We start from the raw sequence: 27956 nt of genomic DNA on the forward strand, positions 1-27956 counted from the left end.
TGGGCTCATTGTTCAAGACAGTGAGCTTATAATGCAGATGTTGTAAAGCCTATGAATCTTGCTACCTGTGCATTAAAGCTGTGATCTTCTGTTCTTGACAAGGTTGTATATTTCAGGAATGGCAGAGCCCAAAGGAGAAATGTGCTCATTCCTGTCTTCCTGCCTCTGGAGAATATGTAGGAAGCTCACACATGTGGTGCTGATGGAGGAGGGCGTGATGTGCAGAAAGGATGAAAGGCTCCTCTGTCTCAGCTGTTCTGTGCTACTAAACATTTCTCGTCCATCAACTGTACATAGCTACATATATGTCATGCTGGGCAGCCACAGCAAACAAAAAGACAAAGGGGGCCACGAACGTGGTTTTTGTTGGGGCTTCCATCTCTATGCTGTTGGGTCACATTTGTCTTCAGAAAGCAACCTCTGTCTCATCTTGGAAAAGGCGGCCTGGGATTTCACCTGGCTGGATTCTGTGTGTTGCTGAGGGAGGAGCCTCATGAATAGTCACAAAGAGTTGGGCTGACTCTAAGTAGGTCATTGCAGATTATTATTTTTTTTTTTCTAAAGGAATCCACTGCCAGTATATTCCGCTTTTTCAAATTTAAATAGATTGGATTGTCAACTAGGTTTAGGCTTAGATACAACTTCCTTGGCCATGAACCAAGGGGAAAAGCATAGAGCTTTTGAGACAGAAAGATGACCATTTTCAGTTAAGGAGATGGAAGCCTGGAGTTGTGAGTCAATGCTAATCGAGGACTGAGCCAGAGGTAGAAACCCAAGTGTGCTGACTCCCAGCCCTGTACTTCCTCTTCAAGACCATATAGACACTGAAAGATCTTCTGCCTACACTGACAATGTAAGGTCAATCCTCACCAACAATATGCTTTTTTGATACCTGGGATTGGAGAGAGGAAATATCACATTTCCAATTCAGAGCTGCTCTTTTTCTTAACCTGTATGTAAACAAATTCAACATTCAAACCAGGTGTTACCTGATAGAACAGTATTGTAGGTAGAAGCTCTTTGAGGAAAAAAAAAAGCCTCTTTACAAAGCAAGGACGTAGATGACTGCAGCAGCATCTAACTAGTGGATGAAGGCAAAGGGGCAATGGGCAGCCTTTAATTATCCCAACAAGAAGTCAGTATTGATGATGTTTCATTACAAAGGAGAAAGTGGGGCTCACTTTAGGTATGAGTGCAGTCCCTTCCTTCCTTCCTTCTTCCCTCCCTCCCTCTCTCTCTTTCTCCCTTTCTCTTTCTTTCTTTTTTTTCTCCCTCTCTTTCTTTCTTTCTTTCTTTCTTTCTTTCTTTCTTTCTTTCTTTCTTTCTTTCTTTCTTTCTTATTACAAATTATCTTCCTATAAGTAGGAAAGTTTGAGCAGACAAAAAGCATCAATCTGAAGTTAAAAAAATGCATCAACCTGGAGAAATAGTCATTTTTCAAATGGCATTGCTTATCTTGGGACAACAAAAGCATCCTTCACAAATAAAGTCAGAGAGTGGTTTTAATTTACCATTTACCAATAGATTTGTATGTTCTTTTCAAGAGAAGGGGCGAGATAGACATAGTCCTGGTTTTCCTCAATGCAGGCTTAGGTACAAAGAAATGTCACTTACCCAGAGTCCATATATTGAAGTGAAAATGGAATTTCATGAAGCAAATATAGTTATAGGATGGTAACTCTGGACAAATTTTATAAAAGACGAACTCCAATTGCCTCATTTCACAGATAACAGCTCTGAGCACTAGGGAGAGAGGGAGGGATTGGCCTAGCATTTGCTTTGTGTCTTGAGCAGTCACATCTATTAAGGAAGTACTCACTACTCAGCTATACTCACTCCCTGAGACAGGATGGTTGGAAAGACACCCCACCTTAGCCTCATCATTAATCAAGAAACCCCAAGGATGCTTAGAGAAAAACTCTGGAATTATCTGGGAATTCCTGGAAGAAGCTATGCCCTCTCTCCTGCATCCCAAAGCCCACTCTACACCATCTTGAAAAATGTCAAGGAACTGCATGGATTAGGTTGACTCTGGATGACCCTGGGTAGAGACACATTCAGTTTCCTGCTGACACCTCACCAAGAAAGTGATTTGGTCAGGTGACTCTAGGAGAAATTGGTACTGATATTGTCCAAGGCAGATTTTTAAGTATCAGACTTAATACATAATGATTCTTGGGAAAACCATTTAAATCCCTGAGACTTTAAGTGGATAAATGTAGGTAAAGTAGTATAGTACTTGGCTCATAATAGTTGCTCATTCAAATTCAAATGTTAGTTTTAGTTGTTTTTTTTAAATTAGAGTCCTGTGAATACATGAACCCACCCACCCACACGCAAACACAAGCAAACACACAGCCATGACCCCATGCATAAGTTTGGCTGAAGACACCCTCATGGGAACTAGTTCACTGACTTCCAAATTAAAGAGTTAAGCATTTGATTTGGTCTGTTCAACATTAGGGGTATCAGCCAGCAAAATCTGTTGAGCTTACCATTGAAAAATCCTTTCATTCATTACTGTGGTCATAATACACAGTTACCTGGCCAGGAAAGAGTACACATCACAGGGATCTGCTCACTGCATGTGTGCCTGAGCTCTCCCTCACTTTCTACCTTCTTCAAGAATTCTTCCCTGATTGGTCCAACCAGAAGCGCTGATTCTCCCCACCTGATTTCCTGTAATTTTACAATCTATGTCCTTCACTTTTGTGTTATATTGTTTATTTCCTTTTGGTCTTTTTGTGTGCATATGTATATGTTTTGGGGAATGGGGTTATTCACTTTTGTTACTCACTGTGTTACTCACTTTTGTATGCCCATAGTGCAGAGCATGGTGCCTTGTACATAGAGTATGTTCGGTAAATATGTGCAATAAAAAGTCCTTTGATTACACAATGGCTTGATATTGGCTTTTCCACTCCCCAAATGAGCCATTTCTTAACTACTGACCTAAATGGAACTGACCCATTTCCATAAACAGCACCTCCTTGACCTTCATTGCTATAAAACCCATAACAAAACTGCCTCCTCACTTACCTCTCCTTATTGTCCGCATTTCTCCTGGAAATATCTAAATGAGGGTTTGCTTTAGATCTTTGGGGAAGGAAGGCCTGTGAGTAGACAACAGTAGAACTAGGATGTGTGGGACTGTTTGGTGGTTAGCAGAACAATGCAAACTGGCTCCCCTGTCCAAAGTCAAACCGTGTGCATTCCCCACAAGTGGACACAGTGTCTTCTGTGTCTGAATTACCACAGTCATGTAGTGGCTCAGTGAGAACTCCTTGTCCCGGTCATTACAAAAATAAAACAGAAATCTCTCTGTTGCTAGGTTAGGAATTAGATCACAATTGATGCACCAGTTTATCAGCCAATTTCCTCCAAGTTCAACATCAGAACAGCCAAAAAAAAAAAGTATCAGCCTTTAAAAATCATCAACAATAGTGGCATAACCTTGCATTTTATCACCCTCATTCCAATTATCCCAGTGCAGCAGATGCAAGCAGAGTCTCATGCAATCATCTGAGATAAGGATGAAGAACTGAAAGACAAACAAGTGACTCATTTTAATGGATTTGCTTCAGACAGGAGAAACCTGTAATTTCTCTTAGGCGTGCTTCATGGACCCATAGTGGAGTGAATCACAGACTTGCACAAGCCTTGAAACTGTGGGCAACTTTACAGTTCTCAGATCGGCTTCTCGCAACAGGCAGTCAGTTCTCACTGGGCCCCTTGGACTCCCATTTCAAAAATGGAGAAGACAGATCACAGCCACTGACCAGGGACTGTGGGAGGTGCCACGTGATGGTGAGGCATCATGCTGGGGAGCTGAGCGCTGACTTTCCTGCTGGGTGATTCTCCACCTCTGGGCTGCTAGATCTACTTCCTGGATGCCGTGAGTAGATGTCCCACACCAGCACCATTTTCCTGTTGAAGACAGGCTTGTTTTTGCACATATTCCGGGAGGGGGAAATGCGTGATATATGATGGTATTTTCTGGAATGCTTGATTCTTCTGGAAACTTCTCTAACATGATTTAGAAATTGGCTAGCTCAAGGTTGGAGTACTTCCTAAGCCTCTTTTACGTTTGTTTTTCTTTAAGAGTCATTTGTCAGGCTTTAATGGCTCATTCCTAGGAGTGAAAATGCAAAGTATCCTGTCAGGCAAATAAACTCACTGTCCCTGCATTGTCCCCTTGCTTGATAAATTTCAATACCTGTCTTTTAGACTGAATGTAAAGCTGGATGTTGTTTTAAAAGTGTTCTTTATTAGTTTCTTCTTTTAGTGAGCCTGAAAAAGCTATCATTGTATCAATTTAAAAAAACATTTCTCCAGTTACTGCCAAACACGTTTTTGCAAAGGCATCTTCCCTTGTTTCAAGTGGCCAATTCTATGCTACTTGAAGGTCTATATTCCTTATACTCTGAAGACAGTTGTGAGAGATCTAAAGTGTTGCATCATTAGGTGCAGTTTGTTTGTTTGTTTGTTTTTCAGTGTCAGCACATCATGAGCTTTCTTCATGGGGCAGAAGCAATTGCTGGGCCTATAAATTTCTTTAAAATTTTATAAGTATCAAGATAGTTGGTGAGATATCTGGATGTCTTCCAACTCTGAAATTGTCTTCCAACTCTGAAATTATGTGATTCTTGAAACCTATCAGAATCTGAATCCAGATTCCAATTTTTAAAAGAGATGCTGGGCTACAAACAGATTGGCTGGAAGCCATCTAAAGTAGCTAAAGATGAGATGTTTCTGATTCTAATAGTTCTTTTCTATCTTTCTTTCCCCCAAGGCTCTATGTGAAGCATTTCATCCATGGCAAGGGAGAACTCTAAGGGTAACTAAATAGATTCTGCTATGAGGGCAAGAGATACTGGGTCTTAAACACATAAACAACTTGTTTATCCATCTGGTGTTATAATCAGAGTTCTAATTATACTACTGGAACAGAGGAAACAGACAGTTATAGAATTAGGGGAACAACACACACACACACACACACACACACACACACACAGACACACCACCTCCCCCAAAATGTGGGTCACTTAACTCTTAGGTTCCTTGCCCTCTAGTTAACCTCTTTGGATTGGTTGTTCCCATCAGACAATGGTCTGGCCTGGGAGTAAGAGGTGAGTTGCCACCTTGAAGACTGGCAAACAAGTGAGAAGAGGCACTCCCTCTCACCTTGTGGTACAGTTCCGGGGAGAGGAACCCTTTGGGAAAGTATTTCCTTGATTCACAAATATTCTTGGCCATTCACCTTAGGTTGTTTTGCATGAACAGGTTTGCGAGATCACACCTTCTGATGCATTCCTTCCTGACTGACTACACTTACAGTTCCCAGCTGACCTTTTAAAATTTTCTTTGGGAGTCCTGATGTCAGGCCGCACTCAGCGTGTTCAGACGGGTAGGGAGTACTCAGTCTGTGTGAGTCATCCTCTACAATTCCATCTGGCATGTTTCAGAAAGAAGCTCCAGTACCCAGACAGACTCACTGTAGTTTTAAATTCCAACTCATTCAGAAAATCTGCTCCAGGTACAAGAAAGATGGGACAAATAGGAGATGGTGTTTCAGAACAGCTGGGGTCATCTGGGTCTGTCCTGAGAAACAGGGTTTTATTAGTTCTGACTTATGGAGACAGTGTGGAAAGAGACACATGCATTGTTATGACACCCTCTTTTGCCCATGGCGGACATCCCTAACCTGGCATGGCATTATTTCCTGCTCAATTCTTTTTTCACATAAGGCTCCAGGCAGTACAATAAAGAGGAGGTCCACAGTAGGACTGGCATCTACTTAAGTCACCAGGTTCCAAAATCATCTAGAGTTGCAAATGTGCTCACCTGCCCCTCTGAGATAGAAAAGTTGCCTCATGATTTTAAAGCAAAAACTTCAGATGCTGATGTCACTCTGCAGGAATCATTTCCCAATTCATTCACTTATACAACAAATGTTTACTGAGTGTCTATTCTGTATCTTATCCTCTGCTGGGTGCTGAGGATAGAGAAACATCAGGTGTTTACATTCTGACTAATGACAACCTGACTTTTTTTTTTTTTTGCCTGTTTGACTAGGTGTGGCCTAATTTCTCTCAGGCTCTGGTGGGAAGAGCACAAATTGTTGTGCTCTGTTGACCCATTGTGATTAGAATTTAGGCAGCGGTGTGAAAGTCGCTGATTACTGTAAACTTGATGGAGAGGTAGATCCTTAGACACATTCACCCTGGGACAGTCAGGTCTAGCTGTGTTTGCCTGTAAGTCTCTGAGGCCAGCAAATGTTATTTTCTTTGTAATGACCAGCAAATGTTATCTTTTTCTTTGTAATGACCATGTTAGAGCAGAGAGCCTGGCCTCCATTCAGCAGGCTTGAATTGCTTTTTAGTACTGTGTGAAAAACAAAGGTGAATTATAGTGGGTAATTAACACTTTTATAATCATGCACAGAAAGAGGCGGGTTATGGAAGTGGAGGAGAAGGAACCTGAGACGTGACTTTTTCAGGTCCCAAGAAGCTGCCATTCTAGGTGGCTTAGTTGCTTTTATCTCTGAAATAAATCATCTTGCAGACACCTTGGGAAGGAGATGTGGAGCTGCCCTTATTGGGTGACTAGTATAGCAATTGGAGGGAATTTATAAGTGATGAACCCTTTATTTACCTTCTTGCCACAGGTAGCCTCAGGCAAGAGTTCTTTTGCTTCTTGTTTTCTCTTTCACTTTTTAATTCTTCATTTCTGAAACTGATTTCTTTCTTGTGGTCACCCAAGCTTTGCTGTGAATGACTTGAAGAGCTCCCATGAACATATCAGCACAGTGATGGGCATTAGGTAGATGCCCAACAAATACATGTGTAGCCTAAGTCTGGGTAGATTAATGTGTTTTCCTCCAAGATAACATATTGTGATGGAATAGCAGCTTGAAACTCCTCAAGGCATTTCTGATTACTTATGTATTTTTATTTTTATTTCTTGAGACAGAGTTTCACTCTTATTGCCCAGGCTGGAGTGCAATGGTGCAATCTCAGCTCACTGCAACCTCTGCCTCCCAGGTTCAAGCGATTTGATTCTCCTGCTTCAGCCTTCCAAGTAGCTGGCATTATAGGTATGCACCACCACGCCTGGCTCATTTTTTTGTATTTAGTAGAGAGGGGGTTTCACCATGTTGGTCAGGCTGATCTCAAACTCCTGGTCTTAGGTGGTCCACCCGCCTTGGCCTCCCAAGGTGCTGGGATTATAGGCGTGAACCACTGCGCCTGGCCTAGAATTTCTGATTATCAAGTGAATTGGTAAATCCTGGGTGAAACAGTTTTCTTACTACAAGAAATCTCAGAACCTTTGATATGTGTTCATGCCTGTTTGTGTGTGTGTCTGTGTGTGTGTTGGGGGGAGTTGGGCAGTGGTGTTACCCATCGTTTCCCAAACTGATATGACCATGGAACCCCTTTGGCTTTTATGAGACCAGTCTTCCACAGAAACCCATGTGAGGACACAAGACCTTGGTCAAATACAGTAGACACAAAAGCCTCCGTTGTTTGCCTACTAAAAGTAGAGCAGGCCCACTCCCCGAATTCAAAGAAAATTAGGTCAGTCTATACAAATGCCTTCAAGGTTAAATTTTTCTTCTGTTCCATTTTCTTTAACCTTTTTGTGCCTGCTACAAATGGTTGACAAACAAATGGTGGATAATATGCATCAACCTCAAACATAAATATGTCTTGTTCCAGCATTATTCTGTCACAATTACTGCTTGCTGTTTTTGTTTCCCCTCACTGGGTACTAGAATCTTGATTTAAATGGAGATGTCTCTTCCCAACAAAGTGTTTTTCTGCCACCATACACAGAGGGTTTATCAAGATAGAGAATATAAGAGAATACACAATTTTGTTGACAAACTGAACACAATGTAGAACCAGAAGTCAATAAATGGAATAAAGGTAATTTAAGGAGAATATGCCTGGAACAAGTCTGGATTCTCCCCATAGGATAGGATCTAGCACTGGCTGTCCACTCTTTACCACAGAAGCTGGTATGTCCCTCACCTGGGTGAGTTAGCCCCCATCAGGCTCCCATATGAAAGCTTCTTCTTTAGGTACTGACCATGGTTTGCTTATATTCATCTGGACAATTCTCACTCTTCTTGTTACATTTAATTTAATATTTAGTTTTTGCATGCTTGTTCTTTTCTTTCCCTCATCCTTTCAGGAGACCACTCACTACATATAGACATGTGCTAGGTGCTGGAGAGATACTATATTTGTGTTTACTGAAACTTTTCAGTTTGGAATGTTGATAAACTCCAATTCACTTTAATTATTAATCTTTATCACTGGTAGATCTAAGGATGTGTGTTTCCTCCTTTACATTCTATAAAATATCAACCATGGATGAATTAGGAGGATAAATTATGCTGCCAAAGCTTTTAATAAAATTTTAAATTCTTCATTCTCAGAACCCTTAAGCTCTTCTCTGCAGAGGACTCTGGCTTTTGGCCTCAGCTACATTTGAATTCTGAAAGGAGGGATCCCATTCAACCCTTTCTGGTGAGAAGAGAACCAAGCAAATTAGGGCTAACCTGAAAATGTCTATCTAATCCATCCCTGCCAATCAAACTGGGCTAAAATAAAAATGCTATGATTCCTCTTGGGTAATGTCACTGAATATTCTCCCCCAACATTTGTAATATCGGAAGGAAATTTACTATATAAATTACCATCCCAAATGGTATATAGTTACATATGCCAGACTATAGAAACATGAATGATCAAGTAGCAAATTAATTAATCAAAACTCTTCAGCCATTTGTGCTTAGTTCAAATTCGTGTATTTTATGGTCACACTTATGATTTCATATTACATATATATTTTATGCTAGTAAAAGTTTTTATTTATGTACCTATATGAAATGTATCATTATTCAATATTGTTCCACAAAGAATGATTTACAGAAAATGTCATAGCTGTTGGATCCTTTACTCCCTGAACACGTTCAGGAGCTGTGTGCAGCTGGAGGCCTAGCACTAGTTGGAGAGACATTTTTAGACTTCACAAATGACATCACATCATTATGCCAAATACTTTCTTTCAACAAGGTTAGCTTTAAACAAAACTCCTATATTAAAGGTAATGGACAGTAAACATGACCCTTCTCCTGAAGCCTCAGATAACAGGTGCTATTTTTTTTTTTTTGAGACGGAGTTTTGCTCTTGTCGCCCAGGCTACAGTGCAATGGCATGACCTCAGCTCACTGCAACCTCCTCCTCCTGGGTTCAGGCGATTCTCCTACCTCCCAAGTAGCTAGGATTACAGGTGCCCACCACCATGCCTGGCTAATTTTTGTATTCTTAGTAGAGATGGGGTTTCACCACGTTGACCAGGCTGGTCTCGAACTCCTGACCTCAGGTCAGCCTCCCAAAGTGCTGGGATTATAGGGATGAGCCACTGCACCTGGCAGCAGGTGCTATTCTTTACAAATGCCTCCCTTCGTCTTGCCTTCACCCATTTTAGTGCACATTTCTGACTATGATCTGAAATGTGGAGAGGAATTGGGTTTGCCTTCAGCATCGGTCCTATTATTTGGTCCTGAGAATAGGTTTCTTTTCTCCTTGACACACACACCCTGTGAAGGAGACTTCAGTATAATTGTGAAGGCTAGCAAAGAGAAAGGATTAAAGTGATCACTTTAATGAGAGAAGTGAACAATCTTCAGCTTGATAATCAAAATGAATCTTATAGTCTGTATCTGTTTTTCAAACTGCAGGTTACAATCCATTAGAGGCTTGTGAATTAAACTTAGTGGGTGACAACCAGTATTTGAGAGAATGTCAAATAGAATAGAGAAGAATATAAGATAAAAATATTGGACATATCAGAGTTCTTGCTTGTAGGTAACAAGGATAAGTATTTTTACATAAAAATCGTAAAGATAAAAATTATGCTTTTTTGGTTTTATGTATAGACACTGATATACATACATAGATACATATCTATGTATGTCTGTACATAGTGAGTCATAATATAAGATCTATTTTTTATTGTGTCATTGTCAAGGTTTTGTTTTTGTTTTTTTGTGATGGAGTCTCCGTCTGTCACTCAGGCTGGAGTGCAGTGGTGCGATCTCAGCTCACTGCAACCTCCGTCTCCAGGGTTTCAGCGATTCTCCTGCCTCAGCATCCAGAGTAGCTGGGACTACAGGCGCCTGCCACCACACTTGGCTAATTTTTTGTATTTTCAGTAGAGATGGAGTTTCACCTGTTAGCCAGGATGGTCTTGATCTCCTGACCTCGTGATCTGCCCACCTCGGCCTCCCAAAGTGCTGGGGTTACAGTCATGAGTTGCCGTGCCCAGCCTGCCAAAAATTTTTGAAAGCCAAAGTCGTATATGTGAAACATATGGATACTTTTAAAACAATTTATACTGTTTCTTCTGGTACTTTCTTTAGTGATGATCAGTTAAGCATCTATCCTAGACAATATTCACATTGCAAATTGCTTAGGCCCATTCATCAATTTACGGCCTACATGGAGACTTCTTTCTACCCACACTGTAAGATCATGAATTCCACATTCATAATCCCAGCCCCTATCAAATCCATTACCACACCTTGCCTGTCATGCTGCCATGTTCTCTTTCCTTTGCTCAGACTTGCTCTGCCAGATGATGTTGTAAATAAACACACCTTCCCCTCTGTTCATTGGTTAGAAACTTAAAACTCAAAGATAATTTGGAAGCATTCCTGTAAGTGCCTGTGGCTTGTCATCTCAGCTGAAGGCTCACTGGACCCAGGAAAGTCCATCTTATGCTTGACTCTACCCAGAAAGGGTCTGATATCAGATCAGTGAGCTCTGTGGGCTCCCTGGTCACTGATTGCCTTATGAACCTAGCTGGATCAGGACCTAGGTCATCTCTACTGGATCATAAGGGAATTTATGTTTGCTGAGGATAGTCGTTGCCTGGTTGTGTTCACTGAATGTGATGTGTAGGTGATCTCTCTTCTCACTGTTGGTTTGACTTGTCTGTTACCCACTGAACATCTTTTACAGGAAAAATAGCATCTTTTATTTCTGTATGCTGAGCATCTGGTACAATTTCTAGCAAATGAGTGACACTTGATAAATGTTGGTTGATAGAATGAATGATCATCTACATTTTATGAAATGGATGACAAAATAGGCTAGTTCATCCATAGTAGACATAAGACTATAGTATAGTTCTTGCTGATTCTAAAATCAATGATCTTTTTATTTTGCTGCATCTGGATTTCCAGGAAAATCATTTTAAGGAACTTTATTGCCAATAAGGGGTCTGAATTGACACTATCCCATATGAAAGTGTCATAGTAATGATCATGATGATGTTGATAAATCTCAACTGTTGTAAGGATTTTTTTTGAGATTTGACTTTGAAAGGTAGAACTCTCAGGAAAAAGGCAAGAAACAGAGATATGGCAAAAGAATAGAGAGTTATCTTCCTGCGCATCTAGTTTCTCTGTATAGTAGTTTATCCATCTCTAAGAGGGAGTCTCAGAGCTTGCTCCAGTAGCAGATGGTTGGGTTTATTAATTTCACTTTAAGTTACTTGTCTCCATATGCCTAGACAGACAGTACACTATAGGACAGTGGTTCTCAACTGGGGGAGGTTTTTTCCTCCAAGGGCACATTTGACAACAATTGAGGGCTGGTAGTGAGTGCTACTGGCATCTATTGGGTAGAGGCCAGGGATGCTGCTAAGCATCCTACAATTCACAGGACAGCCCCCAACAGCAAAGAATTGTCCAATCCAGAATGTCAATAGCACCATCACAGAGATATCCTGTTACAGAGATGAAGAATGGCTGTCCAGCTGGATCATCTGGGTTGAACTCGTGGCTCTACCACTTTTTATCAGAGTGATGTTGGGCTCATAGTTGCTCAACTCTTTGTCCCTTATTTTCCCCAATGATAAAATGAAGATAGTAATAGCATCTTACATCATAGGATTAAAGGAGTTTATGCGAAGACAGTGCTTAGAACAGTTGTTGGCAAATAGATATTCTTGATAAATATGACTATTAAATAAACTTGTTAATTAAATAATAAGGAATGATGCTTTGGTGAAACTACATCCGTTCTGGTTCTTCCATCATTCTGTCTTCTGTAGAAAAGTTAACAGTTGAGAGAAATTATTTTCTTTCATACATTTTAGCTGGCTTGAAAATAGATATTGGTGTGCTTTTTCAGGGCAGGCTGCTTTGGCATGACTATCTCAGAGTATCCGGTGGGCTCACTAAGGGGTTGGTTAGCCGGATAAGTATTGTTAGTTGCGTGAAGTTGTCACCTTCAGGTGGGTATGCCTTCTTTCTCTATTGCAGGTGAAGATCCTCATGTATGAAAATGAAGTCCCAGGCAACCATGATTTGCTGCTTAGTGTTCTTTCTGTCCACAGAATGTTCCCACTATAGATCCAAGATTCACCTAAAAGTAAGTTGGATCTATTCCTATGTGATCTGAGGAGAAATCTCTCAGTTGCCCTCAATGGCAAGACTTCTGATAAATAAGATGTCATTTTAAATACATTTTCAAATGGTTACAACTTTACTCTTGCTGATAGTAACTTTCTAAAGAAGGGAACAAAGAAAAGCTGAGAGGTGGCAGGGACTTGCCTGGAGAGCTACAGTACAGTAGAATGATCAAGTTGCAATGGGAAATGTAGATAGAATGTAGATAGACTGCTGCTGAGAGAAGAAAGTACTCACCTGGCAGTTGAACAATGGAGAGTCAGATCTTAATTTTGCTTTCCACTAGTTGCACAAGTTGTTTCACTTTTCTGAGTCCCAAATTCTTTATCTATAAGATGAAGTTTTTAAAGATATTATTTATAGTTCTTTATAGATATAAGAGATTTGTGATTCTATTATTGCTACCTAGTGATTATTCCTAGTATCTGTTCATTTCTGTCTTCTAAGGATCTACGGTATCTGGTGGACCACATTAACTTCATTTCATCCTTACAGTTAATACAGGCAGAGAACAGATTAGTGGTTTAATTCTCATCTCTGTGTTCTCCCTGGATGCTTAAACTTTTTGAAAGATGTAGCATCTCTACTAACTTCACCTAGAAAGGCCAAGTGACCACCATCAAGGTTCTATCCCTTATCGGAGGGCAGTGCATTCTCCCTGTGCTCTCATCCACGTTTCCTTCAGCAAGTTACCGCAATACCAGCACATGTATCTGCTGCAGTTTTCTTTCTAGTCCTGAACACATTTTCTTTTCATATTCACATGGAGCCTCTAAGCTGAGATGAGGGAGCAGAGTCCCACAGTAAAGAGGACCATTGGGAATTTATATTTTTCAGGCTGGAGATAAACTTCAAAGCCCTGAAGGGAAACCCAAGACTGGAAGGATCCAAGGTATGTGGCTATAGAACAGTCTTCATCCATTTGAAGACAGGGAAGAATAAAGGAAGGGCACTGATGTTGCAAGCTTGTCCCCAGACCACAGGCTTTCCAACTGAATAGCAATCTCCAGTAAGTTCTCTGTGCTTACCAGTATTGATAGATTCTCTTACATTTATACCATTACCAGTGGCATAGTCAATGAAGGGAGTTAGCAAATATTCACATGTGCTCTAGAATAGTAGACAAGTACATACTTCCAAATCCCAAAGAGAAATCTGTTCAAAGTAATGAGTTAATAGGAGGCAGAAAAGGAAAGAGGACAAGATTATTTCTTCCTTCATTCAAAGATATTTTCAGGGTGCTTAAATGTATGCAACACTCTGGTGCTGAGAAGTCTATTAAAGCACTGTAAGATGGACATCATGGTGATGAGACTGGTCACTCTCAAGAAGTGAGAAGTAAACTAAGGGGGTAATCACTAGGAGTACTTCAGTGAAATCATGTGGTTCTCACTCACATAGTAGGGAATAACTGGATTCTGCACAATCATGGCCAGGTGGCAAATATATTCTTATATAGATGTGGAAGTGAGAAAGAAAAGCAGAGAGAAAGGTAACTAACATTTACTGAGCATTTAAGACAACTTGAATCTGAGTGTTGCATAAAATGCTGTCTCATTCCATATTTGTAACAACATTATGGCATCATATTCAAACTACATGGAAGAAGAAAATGAGAACTATTCTGGTTAATGAACTTGCAAAAACTGTTGCAAATTTTACAAACAAGGTTTGATGCAAATTTTGCAAACACTGTTTGATGCAAATTTTGCAAACAAGGTTTGGCAAAGCTTGTTTCCTTTTCCAGTGAATTCAGTCATCACAGAGCTGCCCAAGCCACTAAAGGTGACTCTCAGGCAACTGGTTACCTCATTTTATTGATTTGAACACCCTAATAGCTCTCAGCATCATTTACTTTCCATTTTCCCCAGCTGCTATCTTAAGGCTATTCTCCTGAGAATATTTCAACAGCCTCGTTCTTCCTATCTGAAGTGCATGCACTCTGACCGATGGGCCACATTTGGCCTGCCACTAGTTTTGGTAAATAAAGTTTTTTCGGAACATAGCCATGCCCATTCATTTACGTATTGTCTTTGGCTGCTGTCACACTACAAAGGCAGGGTTGAGTAGTTGTGACTAAGACTCATATGGCCTGCAAAGCTGAAAATATTTACTCTCTGGCTAGAGTTACCATATTTAGCAAATGAAAGTATAGAATACCTGATTAAATTTGAATTTCAGATAAACAATGAATAATATCGCATGGGTCATACAGACACTAAAAACTTATTTGTTGTTTATCTGAGCATTTACAGTCATTTATTATTTGCAGATTCTATACTTGCAAATTTGCCTAATGCTGAAATTTATTTGTATTCCCTAAATCAATACTCCCAGTGCTTTTGTGGTCATTCACAGACATGCAGAAAGCAGCAAAAAATTGAGTTGCCCAGTGCATATGTTTTCAGCAGGGACTGGACAAGGTGATGCTTTACCTTCTTGTTCTAGCTCTCCTACTATAAACAACTGTTCTTTCCTAGTCTACGTAGCATCACAGTTTTTTTTTTTTTGTATTTTTGTGCTTTTTGTTGGTGATTTTGCTGTTTAAAATAATCACCAAATATAGTGCTGAAGCTCTGCCTAGCATTCCTAAGCCAGAGAAGGCTGGAATGTGTCTTATGGAGAAAATGCATATGTTAGATAAGCTTTGTTCAGGTACCAGTTATAGTGCTATTGCCCATGAGTTCAATGTTAATGAATCGACAATATATATTAAATAAGGTATCTTTATATAGAAACACACATCAAACAAGGTCATATATTGATTAGTTGATGAAATTGTTGTAAGCAGAAGCTTGTAGGACCCTAACCTTATATTACCCTAGGAGCAATTGTTCAGAACACTTAGTATTCATGGTGACTTTATAGACCATAACTCCTGTGGATAATGAGAATCAACTGTGTGTGAAAATAAAATTGACATTTAACTGGGATTCCCGTATTTTATCCAGCAACTCTATTTATGTGTTCCTTTACATAAAAGTTTATGGACTCCTGCTCTATCTTATCATCAATTATCTTTCAAAAACAAGTTCAATCATGTCTTCTGGTAACTCCCACATTAGCACAGCATTCAAGGCCCTGCATGAGTTAACCCCTGCTTTCCTTCCCACCCTCATCTCTTGCCACTCCCCCTTCAGGTGCTCTGGACTAGCCTTTCTGAATGATGTGAAATTCCCCTTTCCACGTGCTGTTTACTCTGCCTGGATACCAGCTGCACAATCTATCTGGCAGCTCTTACTCATTGCTGTGGACCCAGTCCAACCCAATTGCCTCCTCCAGGAAGCAATCCAAAAATCTCCAGAATGAATTTGATGCACCTGTCAGAATGTGGAAATCCTAATTGGCTCCTGTCTCTCTCTCTCTCTCTTTTTTTCTTTATAGAGAAATGCGAAGGACCTTGTATTTCTTCTTCCAACTGCAGCCAGCCCTGTGCTAAGGACTTTCATGGAGAAATAGGATTTACATGTAATCAAAAAAAGTGGCAAAAATCAGCTGAAACATGTACAAGCCTTTCTGTGGAAAAACTCTTTAAGGTGATGCATTCACAAATTATTGGTGACAGAAGCCAATCCCCCAGCAGAAAGTAGAGGCATTTTTAATGTGATCTGTTCAGCATGACAAAAAGTCTCAGATCCGCACTTAGAAAAATCTGCAGAATGGGTTAAATTTGTTTCTTGACCTTCTTTCCTTACCCAAACTTTCAGGTACTCTCCCTCCTCTCCACATGCTCTCTATTTCTCCCGCTAAGAAACTTTTCTCAAAAAAAAAAAAAAAAAGATATGAAACTCATTTATGCTATTGTGTATATGATTGCGTAGAGGTTACATTTTAGCTCTAAAGGTGGGTTGGTATGCCTCTTGTGATAATCAGTTAATCAACTAAATGTATCTAGGATCAAATTTATTTTGATATCTCTTTTTTTGTTTTTGAAATGGAGTCTTGCTCTGCCTCCAGGCTGGAGTGCAGTGGCGCAATCTCAGCTCACTGCAACCTCCACCTCTTGGGTTCAAGCGATTTTCCTGCCTCAGCCTCCCGAGGAGCTGTGACTACAGGCACGTGCCACCACACCCAGCTAATTTTTGTGTTTTTAGTAGAGATGGGGTTTCACCATGTTGGCCAGGATGGTCTTGATCTCTTGACCTGGTGATCTGCCCACCTCGGCCTCCCAAAGTGCTGGGATTACAGGCGTGAGCCACCGCGCCGGGCCTTGATATCTCTTTTTAATACTTTCAATCTCTTGACCAAAAGAAAGGAGAGATGTGTGCTCGATCTAGATGAACAGAATTGAATGCATACAACACATCCAGTTAAAGTTAAAATCTCTTTTATATCCTTCCAGGTAGCAACTATTTTCTTCTACCTCCCCTGCAATCCCATGGAAGCACATGGATGTCTGCATTTTCTAAAATTTTAACAGTGGTTTTACAAGGGGATTGCAGCTGGCTTCTCTGTCACTTAGCCTAGGTAATCACATAGAAGTCCTTGCAACTATGGTCGCCCTCGAAAGTGAATGAAAGGAAATAAATCATTGCTTTGCTTTATTCAAAGCACATTCTGAGTGAGTCTAGGTAAAAGAATCAGAAAATGAGCAAATCACTTCTTCTAACTAGTAAACTCTAAAGTCTGAAATTGTCATTCCTTAGCATTCTGTGTTTGACCTGCCAACATCCCAAATCCACTCCCCCATGAAATTCCATGTGGCTCTTCTTTCCCTTCTCTGTAGAAAATTATCTTGTTATAATACTTGAGTTAAAAATCACTGTCCTGAAAGCAAATTCCAATAGTAAAAGTCAATATCCTGGTTTCTGGTAATCTGGGTGAAATCCCCTGCTTCTTTCTGATCCCACTGTATCGTCTCCACCCCGCTCTGCATCAAAACCACTTTTTAGGACTCTTTGCTTCTCCATCTACCTTACCCATGTAGATTGTGCTTTAGCTCCTTTAGTCTGATACATGGTAGGTACTTAATCATTTTTGAATGAAACTACATTTGTTTTAAACAGGACTCAACTGGTGCATCTCGCCTTTCTGTAGCAGCACCATCTATACCTCTGCACATTCTAGACTTTCGAGCTCCAGAGACCATTGAGAGTGTAGCTCAAGGAATCCGTAAGAACTGCCCCCTTGATTATGCCTGCATCACTGACATGGTGAAATCATCAGAAACGACATCTGGAAATATTGCATTTATAGTGGAGTTATTAAAAAATATTTCTACAGACTTGTCTGATAATGTTACTCAAGAGAAAATGAAGGTATTCTTTGTTAATCATTTAAAAATGATGTTTTTCTTAAAATTTTCATTTGAATAGTTTCAAATATACTTTCCAGGGCAAAAACTACAGTGACAGCAACCATTACAGCAACAGCAGGCATTTCACTTCGGTTTGGGATATTGATTCATTCTAGTTTATGGAGGTTTTCAAGTAGTTAAAACATTTTTAATACCTATCTTTGTACACACTTCATATTTTCAAGAAAATATCACATAGTGTAGTGATGGCTATAAGCAAGATGGAATGTACACTAATGTTTCTAAATTATATTAGAACAGGGGTCCCCAACACCCAGGAAGTGGATTGGTACCGGGCTGTGGCCTCTTAGGATCTGGGCTACACAGCAGGAGGTGAGCGGAGGGTGAGCGAACAATTACCACCTGGGCTCTGCCTCCTGTTGGATCAGCTGCAGCATTAGATTCTCGTAGAAGCATGGACCTTATGGTGAGCTGCCTATGAGAGGGATGTAGGTTGTGTGCTCCTTAGGAAAATCTAATGCCTGATGATCTAAGGTGGAACAGTTTCATCCTGAAACCATCCCCACCTCTGCCACCCAGAGTCCATGGAAAAATTGTCTTTCACGAAGCTAGTCCCCGGTGCCAAAAAGGTTGAGGACCACTGCTGTAGAACATAACCATTCTGAGAAATGTTAGTGGAGATTCCATTTTTAAAAGGGAGATCTGTAGCCCATCAGTTGTAGGAGGTTCTGAGTTAAACAAAGTTAGGCAAGTTTCCATATGGCAGGACTTTTCAGAGCCTTTAATATCCTAATGAACTTTGGAATTCTTTGTAAGGCAGAGGGAGATAGGGACAGGGTGTGCAGTCTTTCTCAAGCTTGGATGACCAGAGAACATACCTCCACTCTCCTCCATTAAATAATCATTAAAATCTCATGGGAAACTTGGGTTCTACACACTGCAGTCTGGAAATGCTGCCCTGCGTGCAATAATAAAGCAGGTAAACCTTAGCTGTGCTTTTTTTTTGCATTATTTTACTTTTCTTCCCTCTGTGTGGCCTTACTAATGTGGATTCTAATACATAGGGAATTTGAAGAGAAATATGCCAAATAAGATTGGGTAACTTGATCTTTAGAAATTTCAGGTTTTAGAAATCAACTTTGTACAACAATGCATAAATCCTTAGTATAATGTTCACCTTTCTCCATTGCAGAGCTATAGTGAAGTGGCCAACCACATCCTCGACACAGCAGCCATTTCAAATTGGGCTTTCATTCCCAACAAAAATGCCAGCTCGGATTTGTTGCAGTCAGTGAATTTGTTTGCCAGACAACTCCACATCCACAATAATTCTGAGAACATTGTGAATGAACTCTTCATTCAGACAAAAGGGTTTCACATCAACCATAATACCTCAGAGAAAAGCCTCAATTTCTCCATGAGCATGAACAATACCACAGAAGATATCTTAGGAATGGTACAGATTCCCAGGCAAGAGCTAAGGAAGCTGTGGCCAAATGCATCCCAAGCCATTAGCATAGCTTTCCCAACCTTGGGGGCTATCCTGAGAGAAGCCCACTTGCAAAATGTGAGTCTTCCCAGACGGGTAAATGGTCTGGTGCTATCAGTGGTTTTACCAGACAGGTTGCAAGAAATCATACTCACCTTCGAAAAGATCAATAAAACCCGCAATGCCAGAGCCCAGTGTGTTGGCTGGCACTCCAAGAAAAGGAGATGGGATGAGAAAGCGTGCCAAATGATGTTGGATATCAGGAACGAAGTGAAATGCCGCTGTAACTACACCAGTGTGGTGATGTCTTTTTCCATTCTCATGTCCCCCAAATCGATGACCGACAAAGTTCTGGACTACATCACCTGCATTGGGCTCAGCGTCTCAATCCTAAGCTTGGTTCTTTGCCTGATCATTGAAGCCACAGTGTGGTCCCGGGTGGTTGTGACAGAGATATCATTCATGCGTCACGTGTGCATCGTGAATATAGCAGTGTCCCTTCTGACTGCCAATGTGTGGTTTATCATAGGCTCTCACTTTAACATTAAGGCCCAGGACTACAACATGTGTGTTGCAGTGACATTTTTCAGCCACTTTTTCTACCTCTCTCTGTTTTTCTGGATGCTCTTCAAAGCCTTGCTCATCATTTATGGAATATTGGTCATTTTCCGTAGGATGATGAAGTCCCGAATGATGGTCATTGGCTTTGCCATTGGCTATGGGTGCCCATTGATCATTGCTGTCACTACAGTTGCTATCACAGAGCCAGAGAACGGCTACATGAGACCTGAGGCCTGTTGGCTTAACTGGGACAATACCAAAGCCCTTTTAGCATTTGCCATCCCAGCATTGGTCATTGTGGCTGTAAATCTGATTGTGGTTTTGGTTGTTGCTGTCAACACTCAGAGGCCCTCTATTGGCAGTTCCAAGTCTCAGGATGTGGTCACAATTATGAGGATCAGCAAAAATGTTGCCATCCTCACTCCACTGCTGGGACTGACCTGGGGTTTTGGAATAGCCACTCTCATAGAAGGCACTTCCTTGACGTTCCATATAATTTTTGCCTTGCTCAATGCTTTCCAGGTAAGTTCCAAGAGGGAGACTTTTCTGTGTTACTCTGACTAGACCACAAAAAAATGGCTATGATTTGAAATTATAGAATACAAAATGTTCTCTCCACTTCATTTTACATCTTAGGGTTATTTGGCTATGGCATCTGTGACTGTATTGATTGTCAAGTTGAATTTAGCTGACCAGGGTGGTTGGGTGGAAATCTCCTTCCTTCTTTCCTCACTGATGCACCTGTATCCCTACTAAAGTTTCAATGTTAGAAGAAGCTAACCTTCACTTATAGAGGACTACTCTTTGGTCAGGGATATGTGAGGCTACATGTTATGCCTCAAAACAAGCATATTTTTTATCCTTTCTCCAGTGGTTTTGGAACTCAGTGAGATAACAGTCGCTTTCTATATTATGAAGTAATGGGCCTTGCCACTCACTTTGGGTGTTAGCCAGTCAGGAGTTCTCATACCTCTTTCCTGCTAGTCCCCGTGAAATAAAAATAAATTGTTATTTATAGAAACAGATCTTGCCATATGTTACCTGATCTTGGGAATGCCACTTTTCTCTGGGCCTCAACTATTTGGTTCTTACTATTTGGTTCTTTGCAGTAGAATTTTCCCCACTACTCTTTTAAATAATGTAACTAAACATCAAAGTATTCCTATTAACATGTCAGTATCATTCTGTTTAAAAGCATGATACAAAATAGAAAGCAGACTTTAAAGAAATGCCAACTCAGATCAATTATATATCTTACTCATAATTCTGTAGTAACTATGGAGCACATTTATTCTACTCTTTCTTTTGCATTGCTTTATAGTGAAATCTTTGACATGAGGGAGTTTTTTTTTTTTTTTAAATCAAAGACTCTGGGACTTTTGATAAATTTCCCCACTTTTGAAGTTACTCTGGTGAGTAATGATCTCATCCTTTCTTACTTTGCAATTTAATTAAACCCCGGGAAATTTTGCTCTGTATTTCTTTTTCAGTTCATTTGTGTTTCTCTCTTCTTGATAGAAAGAAAAATACCCAAATGCTTTTAGTTATATACATTTCTCCTTTCTCAGCAAGCTCTTCCTGTGACTTAACATCTAAAATTTTAATCTGATGAGTGTTTCTTCACCATGAACTCTCCTTAGATTGATAGTGAAAAGACCCTAGCCTTATAAATCTCTGTAGCATTCTCTTTCTTTTATGTAGAAATGTTTTTTTTTCTACCAGCTTAGAGGCCTTGGCTGTCTATTTACTGACTTTTAACTCCAACTCAAAGTAGACTAGAATATAAGTTTCGTTTTCTTAAGACACCTTCCATGATTGTGATTTTGAATTACAAGTTTCTGTCACATGTTTCTGTCATCATGAGTAGAAACAGCTACCTCAATATTTGGGAAGAAAGTAACATAACTGCATAAGGCTGAAAACTATCCTACATCTACAGCCATTCAACAAATATCAATAACCCTCCTGCACATTCCTTTGTGGGTGATGATCCTCTTCCAAGGGTGGGGGCAGACTCCAAGGAACACCCATCAGTGCATTTTTATCTGCATTAGTGGAAACTGAACTTTCTAATGTCCAATAACTGCCCTAGGAGGTATCTAGAAGAGTGGTATGAAAATAACAGCAGAAATATTTTTTGAAAAACCATCCCTCATGAATCTGTTCAATTTTGCCACAGGGTTTTTTCATCCTGCTGTTTGGAACCATTATGGATCACAAGGTAATTTGAATTTGCTTCCTCCTTATAAATGGTTTTCATCTGGCGGGGGGAAGCAGGAGGATGAAGCAGTTTTGATTGGAGAGCATACTCCAGGGGAGTTGAGTTTGTGAGGATGGTTCAAGGAATCAGCTGTGAAAAGAAAAAAAAACACACCAATATTCTGTCATTTCTTGCTCTTTATCAAGTCAACAGGAGGCTGTGTGCAAGTATTGCTGGTGAAAAGAATGGAAATCATAATCACAATTTTAGTCCTAATACCAAATCCCAAATCTAATTATAATTACACCCTAGCTTTTATCCAAATCTTGTTACTTGCCAGTCACTATGCTAAGTCCTCTGATATTGCTTCTGCCAGGGTTACTGGTCTTAAAGTTTCAGGACAGGCAATTCTGTTGTTTCTTCCAACATCTGTGAGGTACTTCTCATTGTCATTGCTTCTTTAGATAAGAGATGCTTTGAGGATGAGGATGTCTTCACTGAAGGGGAAATCGAGGGCAGCTGAGGTAAGCCTTCCCCTTTTAGTCTCAGCCCTGGAGAGTCCGTGTCCTTGCCGGTTATGCAGAGACAAATACCATAGCTCAGTACTCAGAATCTGTGGGCAAAGAGGATCAATAAAGCATACTTCATTCATTCATTTCTTCATTCGGTAAATTTGGAGTGTTCTGCTAAAACTGAAAGTCAGTGGAATATACCCTTCAAGGAATGTTTCACATTGGATGTATTTCAGCTTGACATTTGAACCCATCAAGATGGGACCACATGAACTCAGGATCACAGATTGGTAAAATGTGAGAGTGGTGAAATGAGAAATGAGTTAGAAATGAGATTCTAGTCCAACCCATTCATTTTACAGGTATGGAAATCAAAGCCCAGAATACTTATGGGATGGGCACATGGCCACCCAGCTAATCAGTAGCAGAATCACAACAGGGAGCAATTGGCATTAAAATCTCTTTCCATTCTCCTTGAGACTCTTTTGAGTAAACCATACTCTCTTGGATTGGAGTATCTATGTATTTAGAGATCTTGAAGACTTTGGGCCTGGCCATCAGTCTCTTAAGGCATCAAGTAAAATTGCTGATACTACTTTATTAATTAGAAGTTATTTGTTTAACCTACAGATTCACATTAGGAGCCCCTTCCTTAAAAACAAAAACTTTTTGGATACATTGATAACTACCATTTATATTTAGATAGCATGGAGTGGGACTTTTAGTATCATAGTTTATCTATTCTAAGATAGGCATTTTCTTCGTCTTTTAACATTTCTGAAATTGGAATGTATCTTATATTCAATGGCATGTCATAGTTTAATTGGAAAGTTTTGTTTCTTTTTATTTTTTAGCAGAACATAAAAATAATGATGTAGCTTACACTTAGATTCAGTGAAATATGATAATTTACTTCTGTGTAGCTGTATCAGTGTGGGTACTCCTTTTCATGTATTCATTTTCACATATTTATCTCCAGAGAGGGATATACATTTTGTCAATATCATTACTCATTACCACCACTGTTATTTTTCCCCCACTTAGAATGCATCACTAGGCCCAACCAATGGATCTAAATTAATGAATCGTCAAGGATGAAATGTGAGTATTAAAAATATAAAGAGAAATTTCACTTGCAATTTGTGTCAATCCACCAACGCCCCTTGTGACCACACTTGCCTGCTATGTGCTGCCGGAATGAGGTGGGAGGGGAACAGGGGGACATATTTTTCAAAGAATGGAAACATCTTTATTGTCTAGCACATAAATGAAAATATGTACATTTTCTTTAAAACCTATGTCATCTCAGCTTACATGACCAAACCCATCACACCTGCTGTCTACAGTGCTCACATACCTTAATTCCATCTTGTCCGTGAGTAGTAACACTCATAATAGCCCCATTGTTGAAAAAGAACACTTGATTGATTGGAATTACAAAGCAACAGGTCTGTCTTTCTTAATGAAGTGGAACCCAGAATCATTCCTAAGGGGGTATGGGTGGGGTTGTGGCAAATTAGCTACCTACTCATAGCCAACCCCTGAGACATATTTCTACACAGGTGAGACCAGGGGAGAACACACATTAGGCAGCCAGGAAGCAGGAGAATAAGTCACAAAATGGCAGCCAGAAGCCTGAGAGGTACTGGGGGAATGTGGGCAGGGATGATCAACCTTGGGAATGGGTTTGCTTGGAGAGGTTTTGTGGCCTTTCTGCATTGTTATAGAAGAGTCTCAGACTTTCAAACAAAATACCATTTGGCAGCAGCCACATCTTTTTATATTTCTTTCCCTTTCTAAGTCATGGTCCATATATTGAGCAATGGGCCAAAACAAGGGGTTGAGTCTCATGGAACCAAAGACACTCTGAGTTGGAAAAACCTTTAAGGGACATCCATGTTACAGACCCTACAAACCGTATGCTGTGCTGGTATGGAACACTGACATACAGTCGCAGGGAGAGGGAGAGAGAGGTGGAGGGCTCTGTCATATACATGGAGTGGCATGTGTTAGTGCTGGGAAAATGGGGAGAGGAAAACACAGGCCTGTTATCTTTAATAATTGTCCTCCTATTTGGAATTTTATAGGAGACCTTTACAAAGGTTGACCCTCCTGCTCACTGCCCATTTCCTAGTCTGTCAGCTTCCTCGGGGATGAAACATCGCTATAACGTTTCTTAATTTGCCACTAATAGAGAGTCATTAATTCAAATGACCTATTAAAAACACAGCTGGCCTTTCTATTAAGGTCCTACTTAAAGAACCGCTTGTTTTAGGTTTATCAGACTGTCTCAGGTGGAGGGGGCCCTGCCTTTGGGGGATACTGTGTCCAGCCTTTCAAGAGAAGAAGTGCGTAGTGAAGGCCTTATCTCCACCTGGTTGGAGATCCTAGGTTGGCTGTAGTCTAAGTTGGAGAAACACAGTAGAAGGCAAGATCAGGAGCTACACTACTTACTAGGGTTGGGGATGTACAAAGGAGTCTGCCAGTATTAGAAGGAAGTCCAGGAAGGAGGTGGAATGCCCTTACAATACTCCCTGAAGAAGTCTTCATCACATAATTCTCTATCAAGTTGCTGTATTTTTGAAGCTACATGAGGTAGGCAAGGAACTGAAGACTGGATTCTTTTAGCATATCCCTTGCAAGTGGCTCTGTGCCTATTGAATTTTCTCAGTATTGGGGACTATGCTTTTCACATCTGGACACACATGGTACCAGAAGGGCTCTATAATCGCAGCTGGCATCATGGTAGACCATGTTGGGGACCTAACAAAGATTACAGTACAGGGCTAAGAAATTCACACTAGATGATCCTCCAAAGTCCAGAGTGGAGGGTGGCAGCACCAGGGGGTCTCTCAGCAGAGACAGGGGCCCCACACACAGTGTTCAGGGCAAAACCCCAGGCACACTGGGGGTGTTTGGTAAGCACCAGGAGAGGTGGTGGTCCAGGGCAGGGCTGAACCACGAGGGAAGGCAGCGTTCCAGACCTTCACCAAGAATAGAGGATTGAAGGCTGACATGGTCTCAGGAGGTAGGCAGAATTCTGGGAAATGGGTCGAGAGGTCAGAACTGGACTTGCAAGGAGAATTGAGGCTTCCAGTGTTGGGGGACACTCCTCATATCCCAATGATCGCAGGTCAGAATTGTTCTTAGAAACAGGGTTGAGACAGGTCTGTCAGGTGGTCCCAGGGTCAGGGAAGGAGGACTGCAGAGGTGGAGAAACAGGGAACTTAGCTTTGGGTATAGATTCTCATTGGGAACCCTATCCTGGGAGGCAGGGGAGAGAGGGCCACAGCATCCTGTTGGCGGCCACAGCTCCACAGCACCTTCTGTTGTTCATATCAAGGGTAGGACAAGCCGGCTGTTAGATTCCAGGGGCACCAGGAAGGCTCTGGGTTCCTCCAGTGTCTTGCATGTATTTGTTTATGCCTGTTTAGTATTGGTTTATCACTAAAAGGATACAGAGTTTTTCACTCCACAATAATAAATGAGACTGGTTGAGCATATACCCCGAGGGAAGCAACACGGTTTACAATGTAAATTCACAGCAGCAGAGGCATTCTAGAATCCAAGTTCAGACAGCAGAGGAGGAGAGAGGGCACTGAGCACCGAGTTTAGGGTGGAAGGAGCAGCCCAGGGAAGGCAAAGGGCACCAAAAATTGCAGCTGGGAGAATTGCCTTTTTACTGTCTGACCTTGAGGAAATTACTCAACGGCTCTGTGCTTCATTTCGTCTTCTGTAAAGCAGAGTTAATAATAGTACATGCCTCCCAAGATAGTTTCAGGATTAAATGAGCTAACACGTTAAAAACCCAATGCAAGCTATTATTCTTGCTATTAATTGTTTTTCAACCATATTTCCCAGGCTGCCCCATTTCTCATGGATGTCCTGAGACCAAGAGGGGAGATCCAGGAGAAAGAGTCCATGGAAAGCAGGCTGGAGTGAGGAGGAATGGTCATGCTTCCTTGGAAGACTTTCTCTTCTTGTCAGGAGTGACTCCCAAGCTCTTGGTCGGCCGAAGAAAAACTGAGGATAACATTTGTTGACTGGGCTTTAAGGAGCATGATTTATGGACCCCTTAACCTACCCGTGCCCTGCAAGAGGCTGGCTTCTTGGTCAATCTTGACTAGATTAAGAGTCAATCTGCAAGCCATTTTATGGTCTCCCTGGCCAGCTGGGGGCTGTAGGGCCCTGCTGGGCTTGGTCATCTTTCACTCCTGAGGCCTGCTCTGTGGCTCCATAGCTCAGTCCTCCATCACTCTGCGTGGATCCTGGGTACTTTGGACAGTGAGGGTTAGATCCAATTTTAGGGGTAGGGTTGGGGGTGGGAGTGGGAGTGTGGGTTGGCAGGAGGAAGAATGAGTCTACTTTGGAGACAATTAAGTCATGGTACGTTTCCGAAAGATAGGGAACAGAAAGCAAGAGAACTGTTTAATATGCTGATTATTTTAGTCTATTTTAGACCTTGAGTAAACTAATTTAGCTTCTAGGATCCGAGTTTCCTTATTTGTGAAACAGGAAAAAAAAAATTCTTGTAGGTATTACTGTTTGTGTGTTTGAGTTTACTGCACATGTTTGTGTTTGTGTATATGTGTCTTTTAAAAATACTATATATAAAGAAGATTCTGGTTGTTATTTTAGACATAAAAATGAATATATGTACCTTTCACAACTTGCGCATGTGTGAGTTCATTTGAGATGGGCTTCTCCGTTGGTACCACACATTCTTGGGTACCAGTGCTGCTATCAATCCACCTCAGTGCATTGACTGTACCTACAGGAGGCCTGAGAATGCAAGCCTGCCATGTGTTCACAGGGCGGGAACCTGGAAATATTTAGCAAAGAGCTCTAGTGTCTTTCAGGGACTCTCAGTGAAATTTCTATCACCAGTTTGGTTTTATAGTGAGGCATTCAGGACTGAAGAAGGACATTTGCGTGGGTAGAGCACTCTGTTCAAATTGTGGAAGTCGTAAAAGCCGATTAGTGGTCATGTTTTTTCATAAAACAAACCACAAAACAACTGAATGAATATCTCTTCGCAGGGCTCCTGTCAAAACCTTTAGTATTGGTTTAGAAACAAGATAAGATTTGGTTTCAAACTAAATGCACTTTGTTCAAATTGTGGAAGTCATAAAAGCCAGTTAGTGGTCACGCTTTTTCATAAAACAACAAAACAACTCAGTGAATATCTCTTTGCTGGGGCCTGTCCAAACCTTTAGTATTGGTTTAGAAACAAGATAAGATTTGGTTTCAACCTAATAGTAATTATTTAAAGGGTGAAAATTCTAGGTCAATTGCAAATTTTTCTCCTCTCATAAAAATGAAAATAAAATGTTCATTGGAGAGACATGAATTTAACTTTTAGATGTATGAAAGTTCCTTAGCATTAATTTATTAATCCACATTTCCTTCCTGACTCTTGCCACTATAAAAACAACTTTTATTTCTCT

The 27956-nt window shown here is 40.7% G+C and overlaps 1 protein-coding gene across 2 annotated transcripts; it reads left to right on the forward strand.

The window, feature by feature from the left end:
* On the forward strand, positions 1 to 27175 carry ADGRF4 (adhesion G protein-coupled receptor F4). 2 transcript variants are annotated; one of them, XM_063605308.1, is made up of 10 exons: positions 1 to 3895; positions 12344 to 12452; positions 13328 to 13382; positions 15875 to 16026; positions 17497 to 17748; positions 18940 to 20319; positions 21977 to 22018; positions 22462 to 22521; positions 23554 to 23610; positions 26371 to 27175. In XM_063605308.1, the coding sequence occupies exons 2-9, from the start codon at positions 12360 to 12362 to the stop codon at positions 23605 to 23607; spliced, it is 2088 nt and encodes a 695-aa protein (XP_063461378.1). In that variant the 5' UTR covers positions 1 to 3895; positions 12344 to 12359; the 3' UTR covers positions 23608 to 23610; positions 26371 to 27175. The 2 variants fall into 2 exon arrangements, with proteins under 2 accessions (XP_063461378.1, XP_063461379.1); XM_063605309.1 differs by having other exon boundaries at positions 1 to 3807.
* Positions 27176 to 27956: the final 781 nt, after the last annotated feature.

The sequence above is a fragment of the Pan paniscus genome, chromosome 5, assembly GCF_029289425.2.
Source record: "Pan paniscus chromosome 5, NHGRI_mPanPan1-v2.0_pri, whole genome shotgun sequence".
Taxonomy (NCBI): Eukaryota; Metazoa; Chordata; class Mammalia; order Primates; family Hominidae; genus Pan; species Pan paniscus.